The following is a 27578-nucleotide window of genomic DNA, read 5'->3' on the forward strand; positions in this document are numbered from 1 at the left end:
AGTCATCACTCACACATAAATCAACATGAACACCAAAAAGCGCAGTCTGCAAAGAGTTAGAAGATAGACAGCTTTAATTTCATAATCTCTTCTCACATACATATATTTAAGGCACAACTCAAAACCTTGAAACATTTAACCATAGAATCTTTACTACTGTCAACGTTATTACTGCCTTGTGACAGTTGCCCTAGCAAGAATGAAATGTGGAACCCATCTTCCTTAAAAACAATCAAGGAAAGAAAACAGAACTAGACAAAACTTCTTTAAAACAGTCTTTACACAGAAAAACTCAAGGCTGTTCTCTCCACATATCAGGGAGTAGGCTAGCATGAAACCAACTCTGCATACAATATATATAAAACTTGCATTAAAATGGCACATAATGTTTATACAAAATAAAACCTTAAATCATACAACTGTGATTTTTGTTCCATAAAACAAACATATTATTTCAGCATAATATAAGCAGAAAAGAAATAATGACCTGTTATTCATGGATTGCTGAGAGTACTACACAGAATCCTGAGCAGATGGCACATAAGCTTGATATTTATATTTTTTTGGCATTTATTACCTATGATTTTTGAACTGAAGAGAAGATATATGCAATATTATCTTTTAAAATGTAATTGCTTTAGGAGAAACAGGTCATTACATATTTACTTCTGGAGAAAAAAAGATACTTTAAAAGCAGAAACATGAAAATAGCAGCTTTTTTAAGAAAAGCTCAGTGCTCCATTTAGTCATTTCCACCACACAACTTGAGTAGGATTTTCCGGTAGTCTCCTGAAGTATCACCCTGGAAAGAAGCCCAGAAAAAGAAAAGTTGAAGACTTGTACTTTGAAATAGAGGGAAAAGAAGTGTAAGCATCCTAAACATGACATTAATGACAAAAAGAGATGAAGCCAGGGCTGAAAGAAAGCAGGTGTTAGCCTCTTAAAAAAAAAAAATTAAAAAGCCTGCTAATTAGAAATCACTCCAACACAAGTACACAGTAAAATCTGCTCCTTCCATAACTGGAACCAAAAGTATCCATAGACAATATATTTCTTTAGCAAACTGAATTTGGTATACAGGTTCAACTACTTACCTGAGAATAGTTCAATAAAAAAGTCTCACTGAAAAGCTGTCTTCCAGCAAAAGGTATGAAAATATGGAAAAATTAATACAGAAGTCCTTTTCCTTGCGGTCAATGTGGATATTTTTCCAGGGGCAGCGAGTGAAAGTTTACTCTTTATTATGTTCAAGCATTAAAAACAATGCCCTGATATCAAAAGATCTAAGGGTTTTTTTTTCCACAATTAGAGAACATCTCTTTCATGTTGTGGGCAGTGAAAGTCAGTATGGATGCATATACAAACATGCAATTAATCAGAAAAGGCACTGCTAGCTGAGTTTTGCCTGGTACTCTTATGAGTAAAAAGTGTTCCCTGGGAGCTGCTCATTAACTAATTTTGGTTGATGAGGCTTGCCAATCCTTCTCACAGAACAGTTTCAGCTAGTGCCTTTATCTCATCCTTCATCTTCGGGTATGACTGAAAACTGTTTTGTCCAGATCAAAATTATTACAATAGTGACACTTCAAAGATCAGCATAAATCCTGTGCATATGTAAAGCACAATCCACAAAATATAAACCAGTCCTGTTTATATATACGCTGAAAAGAAAGAACTGCTGTCCACTTACAAAAAAGAAAAAAAGAGAGAAGAATTAGGAACTTTCTTTCCAAGGACGTTTTCAGCTCTACGTTTACAGAAATAAGTAGTAGAGTTTACATACACATAACTCTGCACATGCATGCCCCATATTTACTGAAACCAAGTTTTGAATAAGTTCAGCCCATTAAATGGTAAAATTATTTTAATGCCAGATCAAGGCGGGGGGGGGGCGGGGGGAAGAGACACATACAGCTTTTCCACCAATGTCTCACTCTTTTACTCACACATTGGTGGTTACAGGGCATGTAACTACTGCAGTAGAAGCAAATCTTCACTCCAGAGTTACACACTTGGAAAAAGCTTCTGCTAGGTGATCCTCTGTGGTGCACGGGCAGAAAGACCATATAGTTGCTGGCAGAAGACTCACATAAGGACTTTTTGGTGCACACTATCCTTCACTATCTTTACAGGATTCCTTCCAAACACCAACAAGTTGCAGCCCCTCAGTGTCAACAGCAGAAGGAATAAATAGGGGCTTAACAGATTTGGCACCTTCATTACAAGGTAAATGAAAGTGGCACCACTCACTCTCCTCCAGCTCTTACTACCCTCCCCATTGGCCACGCATCCTCTTGACTGTTGCTACAGCTGTTAATAGCATTAGTAGGGTAGATCAACTGCTAAAGAATCTGAAGTTTAGTCTATTTCAAAAATCTTGTACTTTCAAGATAAAGAGGAAGCAATCTTTTAAAAGCATATTAGGAGCTTTACACTCTTTCAACACACCCATGAGGTAGAGCACCATTGTTACTCAGTTGGAGGAATAAGTGGTTTCCACAAGATCATATACAGAGACTGGGACAGAGACCAGACTTAAAACCAGGTCTCTGAAACCCCTCTCTGGACCCATTTCCCTTTCCTTCCTTGTCTGTTGGCTTCCTTCCCATGCCTAGCTCATCTAGCCCCCACGCAAAAGCAAGTGCTGTCTGTTCTCTGGCACTTCAGCCTCCACTCTCCTGACAAACGCAGCAAACAAAACACAGAGAGCTACACTCAGTGCAGTTAATAGCTATACAGTGTAAGGATCCATGTTTTACTAGCAGAAAGGAAGTCACAGCAAGGAAGATAAAATCTCCAAGTCTTACAGTGATATCTGTGTAGAGGGATCTGCCATACATCCGCTTGTATTCTGCACGTATGTCCAGCAGGTCAACCTCGCTGCGTGATACCATGATTCGAATCAGAGTTCTGTCTTTTGTTCCTGCTCCCTGAAACAAACCAACCAACAATATAATGTATTAATAAGGTGTGGAAATGCTGGATGATACAGCACTAGTAAAAAAAAAAAAATTAAAAAAAAAAATCAATCATGTCCCCACAAACAGCCATTTCCTAGCATAACCCCATTGACTTCAATAAGCTTGAACAGAATTTGGCCTATCATGATTTAATAAATTAAATTTACTGGTAGGACACTAACAGTCATTTATCTGCACAAGAACAGTTAGAAAAAAAAAAGGGGGGGGGGAAGTTTGTCAGAGGGACAGGGGGTCAAGAAAGTTTGGTGAGTTTAATGGCCTATTTATTTATTTCAGATAGACCTCCCTACTTAAAAGACGTCCATTTCAATGAGTCTTAACCATATATGCGTTTTACCAAGTGAAGACTTTCTTGGTTTAAAGTATGGTTGTATGTATCTCTTTGTTAAGTGGATCAAATTAGCTCTGTTTTTCCAGCCTTTCATAATAATGACTGCATCTTGATAGTCATCTGCCCACTGAAAAATGTAGTACCTTCAGTTGAACAATTCATTCCAATGAGCTGTACAAGCATTTAAAAAAAAAAAACAACACACTAAGTTTATGTATCTTGTCACAGGCACCTACCTTCATAGCTTTCTGTAATCTCTCTGCAAAAAAAGCCGGCGTGTTCTTGAGGCACTTAACTGCAAAAAGAAACAGTATTACAGAAATCAGGTATTCCTCATCAATCAGAAATCACAGACATTTTTTGAGCTTACCCTAGATAGTCACATGCTTTAATTTCACATAAACATACACTCGATACAACGCAGCTTCCACTCCTTCAGTTAGTCACCGAAATGATTTTTAATCCAAACAGTAGCTGCAATAAAGTTGAAGAACCTACTACACTTCATGGCTCAAAGCAAACTTTTCCGTCACTAGAAACCATCTAGTGTGAAGCAGCCATAATGAATCTTTAAAGTCTAATGACCAGATTGTTGCTTATGAAGGGAAAAGAGGGGATGGGGACGGGGCAGAAGGCTTGAAGGAACACATAGTTAGTGGTGCTCCTGGCTTTTTTCCTAATTTAAGAATTTTTAGGCCATACATCTGCAAGGTATGACAAATTCAAGTCCTGCGCTAATACAAGTTGGGAAGCCACCTATGACAGAAACCTCACCCTTATTTTAAAGTTAGTTACTTTTTTTTTTTTTTTAACCACAAAATTCACCAGGACTCCTGAAAAATTCTTGACATGCTTATTTAGTAATGACTGGATTTTATATTTAATTAGTACAGTTCATTAGAAATGTGAAAGAGCAAAATCTAAATCAAATTAGATGTCATGTTAATCAGGATAATGAAAGAATCCTCCATCACTCATCAGAATTAAAATCTATATTGATCCTATGTTGGTTTCAAGTAAACAATCATGAAATCTGTGGCAAACTACACAGAAAACAAACCACACCTGACATTTTATAGCACAAAAAGGTATTAAAAGCAATCACATAAAGTCAATACAAAACAAAAGGGGTAAACCTAAAGATGTGTTTCACAGCAACACACATTCTATATATGAAAAACTACCTTTCTGAATAGGAAAATGTAGATGAGAGATAGCAGTTCACCACACACAATTGTCAATGATACATATAACACAATTCAAAAACGAATGACAAATGAAATGCATGTTTCTTCACCACTGTATTTAGCTAAAACAACACACTTGCACTTTAAGATGTTTGAAGATGTTATTGTAAGTTACCAGTTGTACAATCCAGAAAGCTTTAAAGAAAGCAAAATTAAATATTTTCAATTAGAAAACCTTTTTTTCCGGAAAATAAGGTTCACAGAACAAATGATGCTAACATCATTGACAGATATAGATATATATGTGTGTATATACATATATATACATATAAATAAAAAAAACCAAAAATCTGTTCAATAAAGGAGTTATTAATGAATATTAAAGACAATTCTTGCTCAAAAGGCTATTGACCTGTTTGCAAGCTACAGTCCCAATTCTGAATCTGTATCTACATGGAGACCTGTCAAGTGACTGCAAAGTTCCATGAAGTCAAAGGACTTCCAAACTCTGACAGTACAGTTTCTTTACAGAGGCAATCTTTTTCTACAAACACTGGGAAATATTTCCTTTCCCTAAGTTTGGTTTTCTAACAATACTTTTTGAGGTGACAAATTCTGAATCCTGGAAAAGGTCTGCAAATGTATCACACCAACAGAGCTGGGCGCAGTTTGGGTCATTAAAAAGCCAGTATAGTGACAGCTTGGCCAAGTAGAGTAAGAACAAATAGTTACATAGTTCACATGCACAAAACAGGAGTGAAAAAAGTGAGGCTTTTACAATTGATTCCCATTTTGCAAGATTTTGTTTGAAACTTCCCTGAAAAAAATCTGTTGCAGTTGAGTCAAATGTCCTCTCCCATCTTGTTTCCAAGTGATGCAAACTACATTTTTCCTATTTATTTTGGCAGGAGTTTTTTTGGATTTGGTTTTTTTGGTGTTTTTTTTTGTTTTGGAGGGGGGTTTTGTTACATCACTTTTCTAGTCACTACCATATTCAAAACCAAAGAACAACACTTTTAAAGCAGCAGCTCTAGATACCACAGTAAATTCACAGTAATAAACAGAAAAAGAAATGGAGATGCAAAGAAGCAGTCTTGTCTAAGAGACGAGAGACAAAAGACAAGAGAGAAAAAGAGGTCCACAATTTTATCTAGAATAAAACATTCCAAATAAAACTACTGCACAACAACTTGAGGCCTCGTCCCAACCTCATGGAAACTAATGACTACCTCCCAAGGGACAATAATAGACTTGAGGTAAGAGTCTTTACTCTTCAGAAGTACTGGAAGCACTTAAAACCAAAGATTTAACAATGCTATAACCACAGGAAATGTGGGAAAAATAACCCCTTGGCAATCAAATTCAAGTTTTCTTTCTGCTAAAAAGAGGTAGAGGTAACTAATTAGAAGGTTAATGCTTGTATTTTGCTTGATTTCCAAAGCTGTTCCAAATATTCCATTCTCACTGACTCAGCGGGTTGGTACAAGTTCTCATTGCTTCTTAAAGCAGTGCCAAGTACAGTTAATAATTCTCTCCCCACTTTAACATGTGAAATTTAAATTCTGCAGCTGCCTGAAGCAAAAGCTTCATCTGTCATTTTGAGGTGAATTAAGTGCCCTGCTTTACTAACCACAAGTGACTTCACTAAAAGCTCAACATAAAAAGCAGAAAACTGGAATTATTACTAAGAAGAACATCCTTAGCTAGACTCACAGATGCCACCATTTCAGCCAGTTGTAGTGGAATACCAGGAATGAACTTGCTAAGATGACACATACCTACTGCCAACATGCCCTTTTCCAGGTCTCCAGACATTTCACGACATATGCTTTTTTCAATGTCGCGGTTACACATCCTCTGGTACTCGCTGAAGACTGTTAATGGAAGAGAAATATTTCAGGAGTCAGCCTCACAAAAAGAGGTGGCACTGGTGCATACTGGATGGCTCCATTTCAATCGCACTTCTCAACTCGATACTACAGTATACTTACACAAGTTTTAATGTCTCAAAGACTAACACTATGTTATCAACCATATTGTTCCATTTACATGTCATCATGCTCCTTCTAGCTTGTCTAGTTTTGTCCTTATTTTTAAAGGGCTAGACCAAGAAACCACTGTAAGGGAAACAGTGAAAATTCTTCTAGGAAAGCTTTGGGTGTCAATAAAATTAAGAAGAAAATATTCAGGTTCTCATACACACACCCATCCCTTTCTTCTCCATGTAAGGGCCTCAATATGTAGCACATTTCAAAAGTTCTATGTAGTTACTAAAACATTTCTACCACTATAGACTGATGTAACACCTAACCACTAGCAAGTAAAAGGGGAAGGGAAGGGAAGGATTGCCCAGTGTCTTGTGCACACATAAACATGCAAAACTGAAACAATTCTAGTTTTTCAACTCTTTTACCAGAGAAACATTTGAACAAGTATGACCTTTCCTTGCTCTGGTATTCAAGAAAAATGATCATAATGTGCAGCTCTTGTGTACCCTCTCCCTCAGCAGAATTCACCCTGCTTTTCATTGAGGTATCATTACACGCATTTTACAGATGGGGGAAATTCATGCACAGAGCAGTGTTGTACCTTTTTATTATTACATACAACAGAATCAAGTTACTGTTCACGTAGAGGACACCGTTACCTGCTCTGAGATGGGCCCTGCTTCTTGCGCACAGAATGGCGTTGAATTTGGATTCGTCAGTTCCTAGACGGTTCTCTCCAGCTGCATATAGCTCCTAAACACAGAAGGGAATTCACACTTCATTACTCAGAAAAGCAGTCAGGCTGAAAATCGGAGTTACAGATTTGCTTCCTTATCTTCCTAGCCTCTCCTCCTTTTATACTTATTTCTTGGTTTATGTACTGCTGGAAAACAGGAGCAAGAATAAATAGCAACTAGTTCTAACCTTCCTACAACATGCTATGCTTGCAGTCTTCCTAGCTTACTGATGCATAAGTGATCAAACACAAGAGCTCCAGATTACTAAAGCGGGGGAAATTGTTTAAAAAGTACCTGAAAACTGTTCTTCCTAACAGGGCTTACATCCAGCTTTTTTTCTACACCTCTAGGTATGTTCTGGGATGTTCTTGTCTTTTGGCTAAGACATACTATGTAGAAAGCTAATTATATTACCATTTATACGACAGTAGTGTGCTGAAATGATCCAGGGTTTCATCTTTGCTACGTGGTGAAATGGAACACACAGAAAAAGTAACGGAGGAAAAGAGTTACTCAGTCCAACTGCCTTATTTGCTGCAAAAATCCAGAGTTCCTTAAATAACAGACAAAGGCTAATGCAGGTGTTGAATAGATTAAAATTTAATCCATAGACATATCACCTCAAATCTCTTTGGACCATTCCCTTAATAAGCAGCACAATGGAGTCACCCAACACCTGGAAAAGCCAGAGAGCTGACAGAATGAGAGACAAAAAACCCCCCTATGGACTCTACTCCCAAGAGCTTCATCTCTGTAATGGAGCTACATGGCTCTAACACTCTGTCAAGGCTTTTCATCCCACTTCCACCCACTGAAAGATAAGCACTGTATGAGGAGAAGTCACAAGGTGTCCAAAACTAACAGTAAGCAGAAACCAGTCAAATTTCAGTGTATTGAGTTGACTATGCTTAGAAACGATGAAGAATTTCTACTGACCTGCACATCTCTTTGGACAAGAGACATGTCAACAGTTGTACTTTCATCTCTGTTTCCCTGAAAGGATTTGAAGATACAAAAGTGTTACTGATGGCCTTTTTAAGAAAACAAAAACAAAACAAAAAACCCACCACCACAAACCACCAAAACACCAACCAAAAACCACTACAAACACACACACACAAAACCCAAACGCCAAAATCCCAGCATGCAAGTACCTGAGAAAGTGAAATTAAAAGCCTCTGAAAGTGTCCAGATGTGTCACTTTTTATTGCTTCCTCCAGAGTTTTCTTAAATTCTGGAAGAAAGACACAGTCACGAATCACCATACACCCCTCCCTGCTCATTTCCTAAATGCATATTGTCAGTCAGTGATTAAGGAAGAAAAAGAAGAAAATTTTGATGGAACTGTAACAAATCTAACCTGCTTTATAGACCCTGTTGAGTTCCTGAATATGCTCATTACTGCGAGAAGCTAAGATTTCAATGAGACAATTTTCATCTGTGCCAACACCCTAAAACAAAGCATAAGGAGAAAATACACTCTTCAGATTCTCATCTTACTTCTACAACCTAGTATAAAAGAAATGTAATAAATACAACAAAATACAATTCAGAATATAGTCTTGTTACAGAAGTCAAAACAAGTAGTTTAAATGCTACTTATAACATGTTTCCAAGACACAGACATGTAATAAAGATACAATTGAACAGATAATTAAAATAATTATGAAAACAAAATTTCATTTTGAAATGCCATCCTTCGCACCAGATTTTAGGCATGTTAAGAATCAATTTTTTCTACCATTAAAGATGGATTTGTTAATTCTAATAGGTAACTTTCACTAACTAACAGATAGCAGTTGCAATTACAATACAGCTAATATTATTTCATCCCCCTAGCTACTTTAAAATTGCAGCCAAAGAGCAAGTAAATATACATACTGACTCAGTAATGGAAATATTTATTTCACCTTAATTTAAACATTATCTTGACATACAAATGTTTGACCTCTTTTTATTTTAAAAACCTAAATGTTTATAAAATATTCTGATTCCTTTAAAGAGAAAGTACCCAATACTTCCATAATATTTTAGAAAAGGTTCAGCATGGGCTAGGAAAATACACTTTTCAGGTGGGGGGAAAAGATAAAAAGAAAATACCCCCTGCCCAAAATCTTTATGAATCTAGTTTTTTGAAGTATTCTTGAGCACTGAGTGTAAAGTCAATGGAAACTCTAAACTGAGCAGTTTTATCAGTTCCATCACAGCTCAAAGCAAAAACCCGGAAACAAAGGCACCCCATGCAGCAGCTGGCTTAGAAGAGAGCCACCTCAGTGGCTTACTCAAGACTATGTAATAAATGAACTGCAGAGACTGTTAGAACTCAGTTTCTGCCTTTTTTGTGTATTTATTTATTAATGTATTTTTGTTACAACACAAACCTATTAAACAGTCTTTACCTTTGACCTATGGGAATAACATTTCTCAATACTATCATATACCGCCAAGAAATGGGGTACAGATCAGTCAAACAGTGGGTTGAATATCTGGATGGAGAGGAGGGAATGTATGTTCAAGCTTTTAAATGACTACCAAAAATTTTATCAGCTCAAATATTTCCTCTATCTTATAAATTTGTATCTCCTACACAAACCTTTATAGCTTCCTTGATTTCATAAGCATCAAACATGACAGGTGTCTTCATCATTGCTAAGATTGTCCTCTCAAAGTTACCTGATAGCTCAGACTTGAGATCCTTGATCAAATCCTAATGAGAAGTAAAAACAAGGAAAAAAATGCATAAAAACCAAAACTGACAAATGTAAGCACCACAATTGTGGAGTTTAATTAGAATTCTTTATGCGTAAGCATCAACAATATATCTTCAAAGTAAAGCTATTCCACTTAACACTAAATCCAGCATAATGTAACATGTACATCTAGGTAATTAAGATCCAATTAAATAGACTGCACAGACCGAAGAGTCAAAGTAACCATTTAGCAGAGAAACTGCTTTATATGTTTCGTCTGAAACACTGCATGAAAAAGTCAAGAGTGGGTAAAAGCAGAACCCTAAAGAGGCTATGACTTGTGAACCATCTTCCCCTTAAGCAACTTCCAATCTTTTTTTCCAAACACAAAGTCCTCTTACTTCCAGTGAAGGAATGTAGGCTCTTATTTCTTCTTCCTTCCGTTCTCATGATATATTTACCTTTCCATAAGCTGTTTTGAAAGACAGGATGATCTTCTGCCGTTGCTTGTTTGAACGACTTCCAAGACAATCGATAATAGCCTGCTCATCGGTTCCTATACATGCACACAGACACCACAGAATGAGCATGCACGTCATGTGAGGACTCAGCTTTCTGTTTCCATTTGATCCTATCTCTTCTAAACCCAACCAAAGGACATGTATGCCTTTAATTCATCTACAGTATCTCCTCTTGTGTACGACCATAGAATTTCAAGCTCTATTCCCAATCACAAACAGTAAGAATACAAAAAAAAAAAAATCCCAAAACCAAATACCAAACTCATGATGCTGTTTATGCCTACATGGACTTCCAATATTGCTTCTGATAACCAAGGACAACCACATGTGAACTAGCCCACTCAGTACACACGTAACAATGGAGAAAGATCAGTGTTGAATCAAAGCTGCAATTCTACTTTTAACTGAAATGTAAATCCACAGACTGCTCACCGAATCCCTTCATGGCCTTCCTTAAGACTTCTGCATCCTTCAGAGGGTCAAATCCTGGTGCATCGGTGATTGTGCCTCGGTTTACGTGCTAAAATCAGACCAAGTTGAGTTACATATTAGCATTAATCAGTAAAAGACTGTGTTTTACTACTTAGGAAAGATGACCACTGTTACCAATTTTCTTTTTGTTAGAAGAGTAACAGAAAACTCAAAAAACCCCCACCTTAAACAATTTGTTAATTTCTATACCCAAATTATGAGAAAATGCAAGGTCAAGAAGGTTCATTGATATTAAATCTGGTGTCCAATTAATTAAAGTTTGATGAAACTGCATATAGAACTGTCAATACTTTGTTAAGTTAGGAAAGGCAAATTTCATTAAATCACGTCAAATCTTCCTTCTTGAACAACATGGTAAAACAGCATTTGTTTCAAGTCATATGAGCTCATATTGCTTGCGTTTGGAAAGGATCCATCTCTCTCTTTAGTCAAACTTCTTTTCATTACTTTCTTTTCAATTTTAGGGTCAGTTTACACTTATATACACAAAGAAAATGTAGAGAAACATATACACGGTCACATCTCAAAACAAAAGCACTGAATGCTCTTACTGTTATAGGAGAGACTGTAGGCCCTGTAGTTCCTGGGTAAGAGGGCACAGAAGGATTCACAGCTGGGCCTGGTGGATAATTTGGCATGGGCTGCTGCCCTGGGTAAGGTGCTGGTGGTTGTCTGGGATAGCTCATCGGCTGCTGACCAGGCGGTGGCGTGGGCTGGCCTGGCACAGTGCCACCTGGGTATACTGGGTAAGCTGGCATTCCTGATGGTGGATTTCCTCCAGGTGGAGGATACCCTCCATAAGAGGGCTGTTGTCCCGATGGAGGTTGCCCAAAGCCACCTGGAGGGACTGGGGGATAACCCCCAGGTGTTGAAGGATATATGCCTTGTGGTACGTTTGTCCCTCCAAAGGTCCCTGCCAGGCTGGATGCCTGCAATGACAGCCAATAAAGCAAGAGATGGGAAGGTGTACAAACAGTTGAGTTTAAATAACGTGCTTAATACAATACAACCTCCCTCCCCACCAACACAGATAGGTAGTTCTGCATCCGCAAAAGAACTTTGCAATAATCATGTCTTACTAGCAAGCAAGATGGGAAAAAACCTGTATTCATTTGACCCTTGCTTTACTGTAATCATCAGCTCCATACATCAAAAAGCAGAACGAACAGACACACACCTGCCACTGCATTCAGCATTACACACCACTCACATGGAAGAGCACCAATAACCACACACCTCTTATTCTAAAAACTTACACCAATTAATCCCAACAACACAAAACTATGCTTATCCCTTCTCTGTCCATGGCTGCCTTACATGACTGCATCATCTTACATCATCGGACTACAGGGATCTACTATAAGCAAGCTCTGGCTGTTTTAAGATGCGCTAGATGCATTAGTAGTTTACAACTAGCAAGAGTTCCTGGACTACATTTGGAAAGACATCTGCAGAAACTGCCACAAAGATACTTCGCTCCACATGCACTATCATCTTCCCATGTGGCACACTCAGACCCTCTTGTACAGAGGAACCAGAAGAACTGACATTTGATGACTGCAGTGTTCTCAGAAGCTAGTCGCTGTGGATATTGCTATATCCACCCTAGTTTGTTGCTCATTTTGACTGCTGGCTGCCAAATAATTTCATTTAATCATTGCCTCAGAAAGGCATTTATAATGCAAATGCCTTCCTACAAACTGTGCATTAGTTATGCAGCATAATAGATTTCTGAAGACTAAGTTGTCAGAAGTGTCACTCACTTCTACTCTACGCAAAAAAAAAAGTCACATTAGAAATGTCTGCATTTTCTTCAATGTAAAACGTTGTTACTACCATCTGTTAAACATCAGTGCTTATAAAAGACAGCTGATCCCATATTCTTTTCAGGGATGAGTCATTGATACCTTAAATTGCACAGCCTTGTTCCTTATTCAGACTGGCCAAAATCCAGGTAAACAGGCAAAATCTGGACTGCGTTTGCCAGCGTGAATACATTAGCAGTGGATAGTCAGTGCTATTAGTCTGTTCCCCTATTCCTCTGCACAGCAAAAGCCAAGTTATATTACTTTTAGGTCCATGACTTTTGAAGTTAGGCTCTTAAATCAACATTTAACTAGTGGTCTGCTTTCCTAAAATAAGGAATAGCTTGCAGTAACTGTTGTCTTCAATAGATGATATTGAATGCTCAACACCTAAACAGACTAGATATAAAGGCACAGAACTCAAGTGATAAACCTCTCAGTGGCAATGCCAGAAACACATCTTTGCACTTAAGGAAGTCACAGTAAAACACATTAAATGAAAGCAAACTCACCATTCCAGCCATGTAGTTGGGATTGAACTGATTGGCATAGCCAGCCACGTTTTCTAGACCAATCGGAGGTGGATTTGCTGGTGGATAGGCAGCACCACCCCAGGGACTGTTACCTGAAATCAAACACAGTTGTGCTGAAACAACAAACTACACCTTTTTAAACTTATTCCTTACTACTTACATTTCTAATGTAACATCTGCACTAGCAATTTGGGAGAAGGAAAATCAGCCGGAGAGGTGCAGGGTAGCAGTGCAATTATGATACAAAGAGAAGCCTCACTGGATATTTCTAATCACATTAGTTATCGTTGAATCTATAAGTTCTCATTTAAAACAACTCTAAACATATTTGAAGGTTAACACTCAAGAGTTAATACTGTAAACACCATATGCTGACTAGAGAGTAGTTTCTCTTAAGCTACAAAGTTGTCTGGGTATTCCAGTAGGAAGATATTATTAATTCCTTTTAGGTTGTTAATTTGAGAGATGTCTACAGAGCACGACACAGTACATTTACAGCTACCCAAGTCACAAAACTTGGCCACATACAGCAGTACAGTCTTGTCTGCACAGCAGTCTAACTAAGCCAGAATATTCTGCTGAGAAACAGGATTTACCCTCCCAGGCTAGTTTGGCTTCTCACTGTACACTGCTTCCCCTTCCCGAGTTAGCTTGCCTAACTCCACATTTCATTATACCCATATGACTCCAGTCCTTTCTTTCCACCAACAGTACTAACAAGTGTAAAGTTCATTACCAACAACTATAAAGTTCACGTTGATACCAAGCAGTAGTTATATATTCATCAGCTTTATATTATTGTAATTGATATCCTTTCTAACAGCCCTCTCCCTTCCATATACAACCATCTGCCTAAGAACAGTGAATTAGGGATAATGTCATAATTAAAGCCCTAACTTTTTTGAGGGATATGGTTTTAAATTGTGTGACTGATTTCTCCCCATACTCATTTTTTCTCACCAGCTGCCTTCAAGACTCAGTGCTGACAGGACACTGTTCCTTGACATTTACTGATTTTGGTCGAATTATGACCATCTCCTAGTGTTGTGTGCTTCATTTCAGATGAATGAAAATGGACGTTATATGAGCATACGGTAGAGCACCCATATTATATAAATCAGAATCCCCAGCCAAGATAAAATAGGACTTAACAAGAGAGCACAGAAAGCTTCAGTGAGCCAAGAAAACCCTGCACAGTCTTATTCTTCATCCATGCCACCTCTCCACTCCAGATAGGACCACCACTGCCATTTAATGTTTACCTCATCTAAACAACTTACCTGGGGCTGCTGGTGGATATCCACCTGCTGGAGGATAGCCAGGGTAACTCATTGCAAAGATCTGAAAAGTATGTGTGATACAGTTATTTTCTGTAATGCTTCACTAATTACACCACATAAAATTAACAGGCAACACGTTTGCAGTAGCCATTACCAAAATTCAGACATAAACTGCACGAGTTGCAACAGGCTTTTCCCCAGGAAACCTCCTCCCACTTCCTTTTGCTGGACCAATAAACATGTTCAGATATCTAAGCAGTTGTAGAGTCACTCCTCAGACTATTTTTCTTATTTGTTTCTGTTACTACTTACTGCTCACTTTGTCTATTATGTTGTTACAGATGTATTACTTGAAAAGGCTTACTTCATTGCGCTATTAAAGTCTCCAGAAGTTTGCAACCTATACAGAACAGTCTTATTAATCAAGAGTAGAAAATTATCTGACAAACAAGCCACGTCTTCAAGTGAGTAACTGTATGAGAAGTGTTAGAAGGCATTTGAATGCAAACATCTGCAAAAGTGCAAGGTCAGAGTAAGAAGCGGATACACTTCATGCTTAAAGCATTGCCATAAAATATGAAGGGTTTACTGAAAGGATAAGATCACTAGAACAAATTGGATCTCTCAAAGTTTATAGTGCCTCTGTCAGCACAGAAGTGCACAAAGTCATTAGCTGTCCAAAACAGAAGTGGAGGTCAAAAAGGAAGGACAGGTAAATGAAGGACAAAATGAAAATTGTTTTCCCGAATACAGAAAGCCATGTTTTAAACAGAACAACTATCAGGAAGAATGGTAAAAGCAACTCAAGGAGCTTGTTCCAGATGAAGAAAACACCCACAATCAGTCTTAACTTTTTCAAGGTTATTTTTAGTGGCAATTCCCAGTCTATTTTTAAACTGCTGTGCAAACAGTATCCCTTTCCTTTCTTTTCCCTATTTCCCCTAAAGCACTCCCTTTTGCATCTGGCTTGTTTTGCCGTGTTTTGGATTTCAGCTGTGGAGTTTTGTTTTGGGTTTGGTTTGGGTTGGGGGGGTGCTGTTTTTGTGGGATTGTTTTCGCTTTGCATAATCATGTTAACTTCCCTTTCTGGTTTGCATGGCTCTTTTGCATAGCAACAGTGGAGTGGAAAAACACCTTTTTTTTTTTTTTAAGGAAAATACAATTAGGAAATCTTCGATTTATTTAAAAACTGTTTGGACTTCATGCTGCATGTACTCATTTAAAGAGAGAGAAATGAACTAACAGAAACTGCAATGAACAGAGCAGACTAAAAGTTATAACCCTACCTTACTTCTACTCCAGTATGTAAAGCGTCTAACAGACTCAATAAATAAGTGAATGCAGTTTCTCAGCATTAGAAAATGCCTCTTTACCAGTAAATCTATAAGGGATGCCTTTAACTGGAAAAAAATTATTTCCATGCATGCAAATTTAAGTACTGCACTTCCGTTTGTGCCATGTGTTCATGCTCCATCCCCCCTACAAACAGAAGTGCCAGGGCTATAACCATTACCCCCTTTTCCTCTTCCGACAGGTGTAACAGAGTTATCAATTCACCCAGCTCCACGCATGAGGAGACCAAGCAGGATGCACAGCTGGGAAACTTGCTGACATTTTACAGAATCAGGCTTTAAATCAGTAAACAGTCAATCACAAATGGCCACATTTAAACCTCAAGAAAGGTCCTGGGAAATCAATGACAACCACAACCATCATGGCCCAACTCTGCATATTTGACTAGAAGAACAGACTATAGATTAGCTAACATGACACCGTTCATGACCAGATTATATCCGAAGGGTAAAGGCTCACAAAAATTTTTATATTGTATCAGATGCTTACAAGATGCTCTCCGTAACACAGTAAATGTTTTCCCCACATTCCTTTCAGCCTTGGTTTCCAAGTGAGATCTTTCACTGCAGTGCTATCTAGAAGTTTTGGAGTAACTTAAATATCAAGGCTGTTGCTAGCATTTATTTTACCACCTCCACACAGAGCAAATTACATTCTACAGGGCCACGTTAAGAAAAACCTAAATGTTCAAACAGGTTCCAGAGCAGATTCTTGAAAGTTCAAAATAACACCACTACCTACAGAACAGCCACTCTTCTACTTAAGAGAGAGAAGTTTGCTGTAAGAAGTAGCTTCTTTTATCAGATCTGCAGCTACAGCTGAAAAAACAAGGTTTTGATTATACAAGCACTTCTCTACATGACTAAGCTTTATGTAATTTTTCATTTCACGTGCAAACACAGTGCATAAAAACTACAGCAACAAATCCAGCATACAAGACAATTACTGTGCAATATACAGAAGGGAGTGCAAAGTCCATGCACAGCAATCATCAGGGAAAGCAAATTTACTTTTCTGGGCGTGCCCAATGCATATCCTACATTAAGATTTGGTTCCTATCTGTGTCCACTTTTTAATGCTAAAGCTAAATCTTGGGAAAAAGTCTCTGATGGTCATCCCTGCAGTTCAGCAAAATAATGAATTTTTACTTTTTACTCTGATGGTAAATACTAACATAAAGAACATACAGGTATGGCAGCAGCTACCTGGGATCTATTTCAATGCTCTAGAGAGACAATGTTTCAGCCTGAACATCTTCAAAAAGCCACCGCTCTTCACTGCAACTTTACACAACATCATAAAGCCGAACACTTTAATAAAGTAGATGCAAATTCAGGTTATAAAACCCATCCAGATAGCACTTGCAAGATATTGTTATCCCAAGAGAATCATAACTGCTGGAGGCAATGCCTGCTGTTACCCACACAAGGACTGATAAGACCCCAAGCTCACGAGGCCAAAAAGCAAAAACTCAACATTTCTGAGCAGAGCTGAAAGCAAAACACGTATTCTCCTCCTCTGCTGGAAAAAGAGCAGGCAGGTTCCTCTCCTGGTGCTTCGCCATGCTCCTAAGAGCCCACACCGGCATGTTTGATTGCTGGAGGGAGCTGCCAGGCCCCAGCCACAGGTTGGGACGGCATACGTGGCGGCAGGGGAGCCGCACAGCCAGCTGCCCGCGCTGCCAGCCCGCTCCGCTGCTGCCTCTGGGCAGGTACGGGTGCGTGGGAGGGGAGAGAGGACAGGGGAGAGGGGGGGTGTCAAAACAAGAGAAGGCAGCCTGGCACGCTGGCACTTCAGAGCCTCACTGCACCAGTAATTGGCTTTACATAATAAAACATAGCCACGGTACTGAAATAAAAAAGAATAATTATTACTCAAGCCACTCAAAAAAAACAAACAAAAACCCCACAACCCAGATTCTTAGCATGCGTAATGCTTATTAGTCAACGTGTACATTTTTGATATACAAATTATTACAGCATTGAAATGAATTTTTTTCCTTCTTGTGCAACCATAATTATTTTTTATTTATTTATTGTTAGCTTCACATGTAAATACAATAATGATAGGACACAAAAAAAATTATGATGCCTTTTCAATAAAGCTTTAGGTACAAATTTAAGGCAAAAAGGCTTGGGGTTTTTTTTGTGGTAGAGGGTGGGGAGCAATGGGATAGACATTGTTTTGCTTAGCAGGGTTGTTTGCTTGCTTTTAATCCCATGTAGAATGTTCCCTTCAAACTGAAAAAAAAAATTAAAAGAGCCTTTTGGCAATTAAAGCTGAGGTTGAGAAATAATGGCTAATTTTATTAGCAATCTGAAAAAAATGTTACTACATACATAACAATGTTCCACTTGCTTCTTTTGAACACCACATTTATCCAGGACTTTTCCAAGGGGAAATTTTCCCACACTGGTTTGATTCCAGGCAAACTAGATCCACAAACACACCAACTTCTCACGTTCAAAAACTTCCCTGATCACCACCTTTTCCGTACTTCATCAAGTCTCTGTTGTCCATTTCTTTAACTTAGCAAATATTTACCCTTCTAAGTTAATTTTCCCAACCATTCAGACAACCTTGTCTCCCATTTCATCTTCCAAGCCCATTTTCCCAAAGTTCTTCTGCTACATCCACAACATCTTACTAAAATTGTTAGCGATGAGCAGCACTTGCCTGCTGACAACAAAGTGGTGACATAGGCCAGGGAACACAAGATGCAAAAGTCCACCCTGCTACACAAATACTGCATGGGAGGACACAGGAACAGCAAGGTCTGTGCTTGGTCAGCCATAAAAGAAGTAGTGCATAAGAGGAGGAAAAAATTCCAAACAACTAAACCACACACGGAAAGAGGAAGTGCCTTGAAGAAAATACAGAACAAATACTGTTAAGGTCCTCTCCTCCTTCCCAGTGTTCACCCTGGAGGTCCACCTCAAAACTCTAAATAAAGATCTGAGGTTTTACTCCCTCAGTGGACATCCCTCTCTTGCTTCACACCGCAAGCCATGAACCGCTCAGGCTCTTGAGCCATTTTCCTGCCGCTTTGGCAAAGCTGAGAGGGAACAGACCTGTTCATAAGAGATTAGATCTGTGATATACTTTTAATGGGAATCTTGAAAATACACTCCTCTAAGCCACAGCACAGCAGAAAAGGACTACAACCAGAGATATTTATAACAAAAATACAAATTACACAATGATGGCAGAAGTAAAGAATAAAATTTTAAGGCTGACAGAAAACTTCTGTTTCAAAGTGCAGTAGAAATAAGCTCAGCAACTACATTCACGCCCATTCCTGGAATTTATTTAGTGGCTGCTTTTCAGGCTCCAGCTATGCCACGGTCCAATAATTTGAGGTCAAAAAACGATGAAAAGACTATGACCTGTATTTTTTCAAAATAATTTGTTTAATTACGCCCGTTTCCCAGGGAACACTGCGTAAAGTTAAACCCTTGGCCTTTACTCCTCCTCCAGGTTAATTACCAGGATATAGTACAAAAGGCTGCCTAAAGCTATAAATTACAGAACCTGCTCTGAGACTGATCCCTGATTATGAAACCAGTAGAACAGAATTTATCACCTTACAATATGCTGTGGATTTTCATCAGAGGTGAACTGAGGCATCCACCACTGTGCTTTTGCAAGACAAGGACAAGCCACCGCCCGCATCATACTAGCTAACTGCTATTTTACCAGCCTGAGCAAGATTTACCTTTGACTTACGCACTGTAGCATAGAAATTGTTCTCCCTGTACTAGGTGTAATATTCCTCATCCTGACAGGTAAAAAGCCCTGCAGTTTGGTTTTCCATTAAGTCTTCTGTGTATGTGACTCCCTGTCTAACGTTCCTTTCACTATGGAAAAAACTAATTTACTAGAAAGGGTTCCCCTTTCAACAAGGCTTAATGTAGCTGAGTTCATGCCAGCCAAAACTTAGGAAACCTCTTTTACACAGAACTTACCACTCATAGTTCGCCCTTAGGAACCTTTACTGGTCTTCATTCAAAAAAGTATATTTAAAGAGTATTAACACACCATCCGTTTCCTAGGAAAAGATGTTTCCTTAAAAAACAAACAAAAAAAACCCAAACAAAAAAAAAACCCATACAGCTCTGGACAGATGGCAAAAGAGAAACAAATTCAAATAAGGGGGCTTTTTAAAACTATCCATTTGAACTGCTTGCTAGTATTATGAGTCAGGAGCACTGCCAGTTTTGATGATCATTCTAATTCAGTATCACCATCATCGTTATTATTACAGAAATACTTCATTAGAAGATAATCTAGCATTTTTTGACCTGCTGGGCTAAGCAGGGGGGAAGCGTCAGAAAGGTAGCACTGACAAGCATTAGTTAAAACAAGGTAGAGCAGAAGAGAAATGCTGTGTCCAACAAAGAACAGCTGAATGGGAAGACGGACCCATAAGCCACAACCGACCTGTAAAAATGTTAAATAAGAACATTCATGTAACTGATAATTTTCAGCGACAGAAGCATAAACTATGACGTTACAGCCTTACCGCTGCAGGAGATGCTAACACAAGGTGATTGTGTAATGGATTCTAAACAAAAGTGCAAATACTCGCACTGCGATTCTCAAACCTCTAGCAACAAGAAGTTAAGTTCTAAAACCACTGCTCATAATTTAATTACATATAAGATTAGCCCACTTCAAATATTTTATACTGTTAAACACTACTTGAAGAGTAATTTGAACAGCATTAGAAACAATCCACGCAACAGAGAAATGCATGAGAATATATGACCAAAATAAGATTCCCCAAGATAGTGAAACAACTGCTTTGATGGTACCTGCACCAATTCAAACTTCGTATTTCATAGAGTAACTTCGGTTAGAAGGGACCTCTGAGATCATCTAGTCCACAAGGAATTTCCCAGATGACTCGTTCTGACCTACAACTAGCACCTTTTATTGCTTGCTTTTATTGGCTAGTGAGAAAACAAAACAAAAATGACACCACATTCAACTAAGACCTCAGAAGCCTGCAAAGGATAATTCCGATGCAACGGGCAACTTAGCCACTTCATGACAAAGTTCTTTAAACACTTAATAACAATAACCAGCATCAGCCATGCCACAGGAGCAAACAGGGACCACAAGCTCCAATAACCAGCCCCCTTGTCTCCTTCATGAGACAGGCTCGTCCCAGCTTGAGCATATTCTCCTCTCCCTGGTACATCTCCTTGACAACTCAAGACCCACATGGTTCACAGAGGGTCAAAGTCTGAAAGGGCAAGTAGGCCAACCTCATATTCTAGCTGCCAGCAGAATCGGGTCTGCTGAAGATGGCAATGTAACACCATTCACCAGCACTGAACCACAGAGATGGCAAGTAGCTGAACAGAAAGAAACGTACTTCTGTGCTTGGTTTTATGGACCATTGTCTTAGGGGTCCAAACAGGAGACAACAGGGGAGAAGGGAAAAAGGTAGTATAACGTTACCACTCAGTGGCTGCATTTCATCATTGTGAATATCCTGCTTATGTAGCTAAACATGTATTCCCCCAGCATACAGTTTCATTCAGCATCTGTGACTTTTCTGGGACAATCACAGACCTCTTTGGGTTTACTTATCAGTCCCTACATACATACTCAAGGCAACAAAAGCCAAACAACTTAATTGAACTGCATGGACTCTTGAAATCCACGTGCAGCAAGAACATGAGTAATTCCAGGAGGCCAACTTCACTTTGGCTTCCTACTTTGCCCTGATCCAAGTGTTTCCTTTTGTAGCACACTCTTGCAATGTTCTCTTTCTAATACTTACATACAGGCAGTCAAAACACATATGACAACACAGATAAAGACGCCTTCCTAACAACACAACAAGCAACAAATAATACCATAACAAGTTTATGAGATGTTTGAAGAAATAATAGAACGACGTTGTTCTATTTCAAACTCATAACTTGTCATAGAAAATAATCTGTTGCAAAAACTAGTCATGCTATAAATAGTCTGAATTATGTTCTCAACTGACTAATGCTTCAGGGATTTATACACATCTATTTTAAGTTCTACCATGCAAGAACAAATTTTTACATCCTCAGTGCAAGTCAGAATAGGTAAACACTAATTACTCCATTTCACCAAGTACACTCTGTGTGGGAAATCCTACAGAACTAAAGTAATAATGTAACGTTCAGTACTCTAAAAGAGTTTATAAGGAAAAAACCCAATTGTTCATTTCACACCACCGATTTGTAATTAGTTGCTGTGCCCCAGCCTGAAGCGCAGAGCCAGGGAGTGGCCCCGCTGCGAAAGCAGACAGCTCCAGCATTCCCCAGCCCCGCGAGGCAACAGGAACAAGAGGCAGACAAAAGTTTTCCATTAGGTCCTCTGCCAGTACTTCCTACATTTACATTGTTTGGGCTGCAGAAGAAACCAAGTAACACCAAGCTGTTCAACTGACAACTCCCCAAAGAAAGGCACACTTATGAGACCTTAGTTAAAAGCTGTATGGATGTACCCTACGTGGCACACAAAACCTCTGTGCTGACAGCCTTGGGACTCCCTAGCTGAAAAAGAGGTAAATATGAGTGTGCAAATACACCAACTTTTTCTTAAAGGTGACGGCTTTCATGCTTTCTAGACAGTGAAGGGCTTGCACACACAGCTGTCCAGCAACACTAGGAAGATTATTACTCGTCAATGAGCAGATGGACACCCTTTGTTCGTTCCTGACTATAATGAAATACTCATTTTCAGTCTATCAATTACTTCTTCACAGGAACTGACTTATTCAAGAACCAATTTAGTATAGGAAACCAGAGAGCCAGGTATTTCACAACAACCATGAACAAGTGAAGTTATAAAAGAAAGCAAGACTATGGCCTTCAAATCTAGTCTGCATGTGGGATCAGCAAACTTTAGTCCTTAAAGCTTATTACTGAAAAATAAGTATTTTCCCCCCTAAACCCTAATATTCATAAAATACATTTATTCTCCTAGCTAATGGAAATCTGAGTATTTTCAAAGCACTGTCAAGTGCAGCCAATAACCAGTTATTTGGACTATAGATAGGTGCAATGTTTACAGAATGAGTGCAATTTCCCAAACTTCAAGTTGTTCTCTCTAGCAACAATAAAGGGATACTCACACTGTCTGCTTTAGGCAACTTAAGCACCTAATTTAGAGCAACTTGGTAGGCCAAAGTTAGAAATCTAACCTGCTCTTTTACCCAAGCAAGAGGTCTTTGGGAATGTCAATCAGATGCATAAATTAATCACAGCGAGTATCACTTCACATGCATATTGACTGAATGGTTATAGTAAGGTTTAGCACAAACAGAGGCCTTGAGAAGATTTAAAACTCATTTGGATCTTTAATATGATATTAATTTGATTGACAGTTCTTAAGCCTGCCAGAAGCTGGGATCCAAAAGCCTGAATCGGAAGCCCACCTCTCCTAATGATGAATTGAATACTAATTAATGGCTCCAAAGAAGGAAGGAAACTGTGCAGTCCAGTGCTTCCTCAAGACAACAGCTGAACTAAAGCTAGAACAGAACAGCCCATTGGTGACACTTTCCTAATGCCCTCAAAAAAACCCCACTCACGCTTTGTAGTAAAACAAGCTCTTAACCTTCCCTATTAGCAAATAGGACAGTATCTTCTCTCTCAACCAGACAACACATAGGAGGAAAAAAAGGAAGCAATGTCTGGGAAGGACTTCTTTCCATTTCTTTGTATATCTTAGAAAAGAACACTGCTACTGATCAGACAGCACAGTGACACTGCACTGTACAGGGAACAGCCAGGTAGCAGGGCTGTGTGGGGTTGTGTTTGTTTTTGAAAAAACAAACAAACCCACAAAAAACCCCACCACATGAAGCCTATTCAGTCTAAGTTCCTACGATCTGATGATTAGCACTGGTCCACACTCAGCATCTGTGACAGATGATTAGTATGGATACAATTTCACACATACACACAAAAAAACAGCTGCTAAGCATAGGCAGGACTGGTTGCCTGGTCATCACAAGCACGTAACAAAATTGTCTCTTAGAAGGACACCAGCAAGTCCCCACTCTGACCCATAACTGACTCCAGGCTTGCCCCAGTCAGGATCTAACCTCCTATTAAGATTTTGTAGTGAGCTCTGATAAAATCTGGAACAAACATGGAGCAACAACAGAAGTAATACACTGTAAATACTTACTACTGCCCTTTGGCTTACTTATCTACCACTTGCGGTACTGCATTTCATTCTTCCCAGCTTGGGGAAATGCCTGAAGGAAATTCAGCATTTACATCAAACACACCTGCTTTCAAATAAACTGGCAACAGCAAAAGCAAAGGGACCACCTCAGCTTTGGTGCACAACAACTCAAGTTTCAAATGGGTGAAAGTGCTGCTGACAGGAGCGTCATGCAGCCTTTTTTTTTTTTTTTAAAAAAAAAAAAAAAAAAAAAGGCTTTTGCTACCTTTTTCAAAAGCAACCCAAACCAAAAGTCACTACATACAGCTGACAAGTCTCCATCCTTATTTCCAATAGTTTATATAATACAATTTTAAAATATATCCAATAAGAAACATGTTTCAAGGTAGCAGGCATAAATGTACGAAATAAACAAAAGAAATTACGTTGGTGCTGTTACTCAGTTGTATACTTAATTCAAGGGAAGACTCTAACTGCAATTTGAAGCTGACAGAGAAGTTGCTATGGATGATTACACAGAGCCTTGGCTAAAAACAAATGAAACTTTCAATTTGTTAAAAAGCCCTGCTATTTCTGTACCCACTATTAACCATCTGCTCTTTTTGATTATATCTCTGCTTTAACTATAGCTTTCTTTTTTTATCCCTAGATCACTATCACAGAACTAAGACAGGCTCTATCTTAGCTCCGATTAATGCAATGCTATTGAACAGATCCTCTGGATGCTCCATCTTCTGAAACTTGCTAGAGGTTTAGGAAACAGCATGTCCTGTAGCCTTCAAACTAGAGACAGACTTCTTGGCTTGACTTTCTGTAGTAGATTGGATTATGTGTTTTAATTGATCTAACACTACAGTCTTTACAATGTTTTTTCTTTAATATACTGTATTGACTACATAAATACCTCCATAAAATAGCTCCATCCCACTATGGTTTTGTTATAGCTTTTAGTGACTTTTAACATTTCACAGAATTTCCAGTCTGACAATTCAAAACTTCTGGGGACTACAGAGAACAAGCTAAAGCGGTGACATAGCATATGAATGAGTGTGATGACTACAAAAATTTTAAGTCCAGATTCGCAGAGAGGTTCTGGCTCCTAACCTCACACTGAGGTCAGGCAAGAGAAAGGTACATAAATATCATTGTTGACATAGACATAAAATCATAAGGCCTTTCAAAATCTTGCTGAATCTGTATTATATATGGTGCAACATATTATGCATGGTGCTTCGCAGGCAGGAGGGGAAGAAGTCACAAGAGTAGCTACAGAGGCACTTTCAGGAAGGAAGAATTTAGCAGAAATGCCGCGGGGGACTGGGCCACAGGCGAAACTGGAAGCAATGCTCAGTGCAAGCTATCTGCTGCATCAGTGGGAGGAGAGTGGCCCGCATGACTCTTACAGCAGCTCTAAAAACAGGAAATCATAGAAATAGCCAAGCTGTGGGGAAAGCATTCACGCACTCAAGCTTTACAGCAGCCACACAGGAGCACTGGTTTTGTACCGCCTCTGATGTTACTGTACGTGCTCCAGCAGAGCACTGACTCACTCAACAGAAAATACTGTGTGCTGGGGGGTGTCAGGGAATGAACCCCACCTCCTACAGCAGCCAGGCTGTCAGATACATAAAAACCTACTGATTAGCTCCTTCACCAAGACACACTGCACCAGCACTTTTCCCTCTTGTCAGTCTGTTTTCCCTCCACATCTTCACCTCAGTCTTTCTGCCCCCACGCATCTGTCCCCATTTTGCCCTGAGCTGCTTTCCATGCTTCTACCACTCCCTTCAGAAGCTCTCTCCCTCAGCTGTTCCTCCTTATCAGGAACAGGATTCCAGGAACTACCGTTAATGTAATAAACGAGGAAAAAATATCCCAAGAAAACACTCCCCACTGCCCAGCCTCTCTTCTCCAGAAACCGGATGGGGACAGCAAAGAACTCTGCTTTTCTGAATATTGAGATGTTTATGCTGTTTTCTCTCTTACACAAGGTATAGCAAGAGCTTAAGAGTTTCTGTTTTAAGACACTTTAAGTACACGTAGTGTAAGAAAAAGTAAAGTATATTGCAAGCAGTTTGTAAAAAGGGATGTTTGGCAAAAAAAAGCGTTGTGTAACAGCTCTGACAAGACTACCATCTTAGGCTTCTTTCCCTTGTTAACCACACGCATCAAAATAAAAAATCAAGATAAGCTGAGGACACAGGCAAAGTACGGAACCGCAACTCCAAGAGCAAAACACTCATTTTCCTCTGAAACCACCTCATTTGCCTACGGAACAAGAGCAGCTTTCTACGAACCGCGGAGCTGCTGCGGGCCCCGACCTCCCCCTACACCAGCCCCCGGGCCGCTGTCTGTCACCCCGAGTGCGCCGCGGCTCCTGCCGCCCCGTCCAGGCGGACGGGAGTTCCGTCACCCCGGGGACACCGGCCCGGCCCGGCCCGGCCCGCAGCACAGGGAGGCACTCGCCCTCCTCCCCCCGTCCCGCCCCGCCCCGCCGCGGGGGTCGCTCCTACCGCCGGTCCTCGGGAGCCGCTGCGGCCGCTGCCCCACCTGACAGCTCGGTCCTGCTGCGAGGTGGCGGCGGGGAGCGGCAGGAGGAGAACTCGCTGCGGCCGCGGCTCCTTCCGCCCGCCGGCCTCGGTGCGAGGGCGGGCCGGGGGCGGGGAAACGCAGGCGGAGGCCGGGCGGTGGAAAACGCGACGTCTGCGGTGGGGCCCGGGCCGGGCCGGGCCGCCCCGCCCGCTGCGGCAGCTGTCCCGGCCGGCGAGGAAGCGCCGCCGCGGCCCAGGCCCGGCGCCGTGGCCGTGAGGGAGGCGGCGTTCCTGGGCGACCCGCCTTGACAGGGCCCGTGGGTCAGCTGTCAGCTGTCAGCGGCCTGCGCCGGCCGGAGGACGCCCTCGGCAGGGCGGTGTCGGCGGCTACTGGCTGAAAACGAGTTGGCGAGTTCCACAAAACAGGTTTGACAAAAAGGCGATTTCCAGCGAGAGGTCCGTTTCATAAAAAACAAAACAAACAGGAAAAAAAGTAACTCCACCCATCACATGGGCAGCCTGGGCTTTCCACTGCCATACATCATCTCCTGAGGGACTGGGTGACAGGGATGTAGCAAAATCAAATCAAGGCAGTTACGGTCCAAGTCAAGGTTGTAAGAGTTCAGGGTAACATCGGATTTAAACCCAGAAACTTATTGCTTTCACCAGGAATTCATAAAACATTCAGAAAACGTGTTTTCCAGGCAAGGTGGGACAGAAACCCCCCTTCTGTTGCATATAATACACATTTCCTTCAGTAAAATTCTACAAAAATTTTAGAGGAAGGAGATGTTTCATTTTGACCTTTTCTAGTACAAGCAGTACTATCTAAACACTTCAATAAACATCTTTTTTCTTACATGCATTCTTTAAAGATGAGTGAAGTTGCTCACATGGAAGCATTTAGAGAGACAAAACAAAATCATAAAAATGGAAAATAAAAAGGCCTAGCATTTTCCAATTAA

The 27578-nt window shown here is 39.9% G+C and overlaps 1 protein-coding gene across 1 annotated transcript; it reads right to left on the minus strand.

Annotated features, from left to right (window-relative positions):
• Nucleotides 1-56: 56 nt before the first annotated feature.
• ANXA11 (annexin A11) lies at nucleotides 57-26883 on the minus strand. Its single transcript, XM_072870694.1, has 15 exons — nucleotides 26596-26883; nucleotides 14546-14606; nucleotides 13245-13357; nucleotides 11479-11856; nucleotides 10868-10955; nucleotides 10376-10470; nucleotides 9818-9931; nucleotides 8585-8675; nucleotides 8379-8458; nucleotides 8161-8217; nucleotides 7147-7240; nucleotides 6278-6373; nucleotides 3549-3607; nucleotides 2808-2930; nucleotides 57-802 (listed from the first exon to the last, which is right to left on the minus strand). Exons 2-15 carry the CDS (start codon nucleotides 14595-14597, stop codon nucleotides 743-745), a joined length of 1500 nt encoding a protein of 499 aa, XP_072726795.1. The 5' UTR covers nucleotides 14598-14606; nucleotides 26596-26883; the 3' UTR covers nucleotides 57-742.
• Nucleotides 26884-27578: the final 695 nt, after the last annotated feature.

Source organism: Ciconia boyciana, chromosome 8, assembly GCF_034638445.1.
Source record: "Ciconia boyciana chromosome 8, ASM3463844v1, whole genome shotgun sequence".
Lineage (NCBI taxonomy): Eukaryota > Metazoa > Chordata > Aves > Ciconiiformes > Ciconiidae > Ciconia > Ciconia boyciana.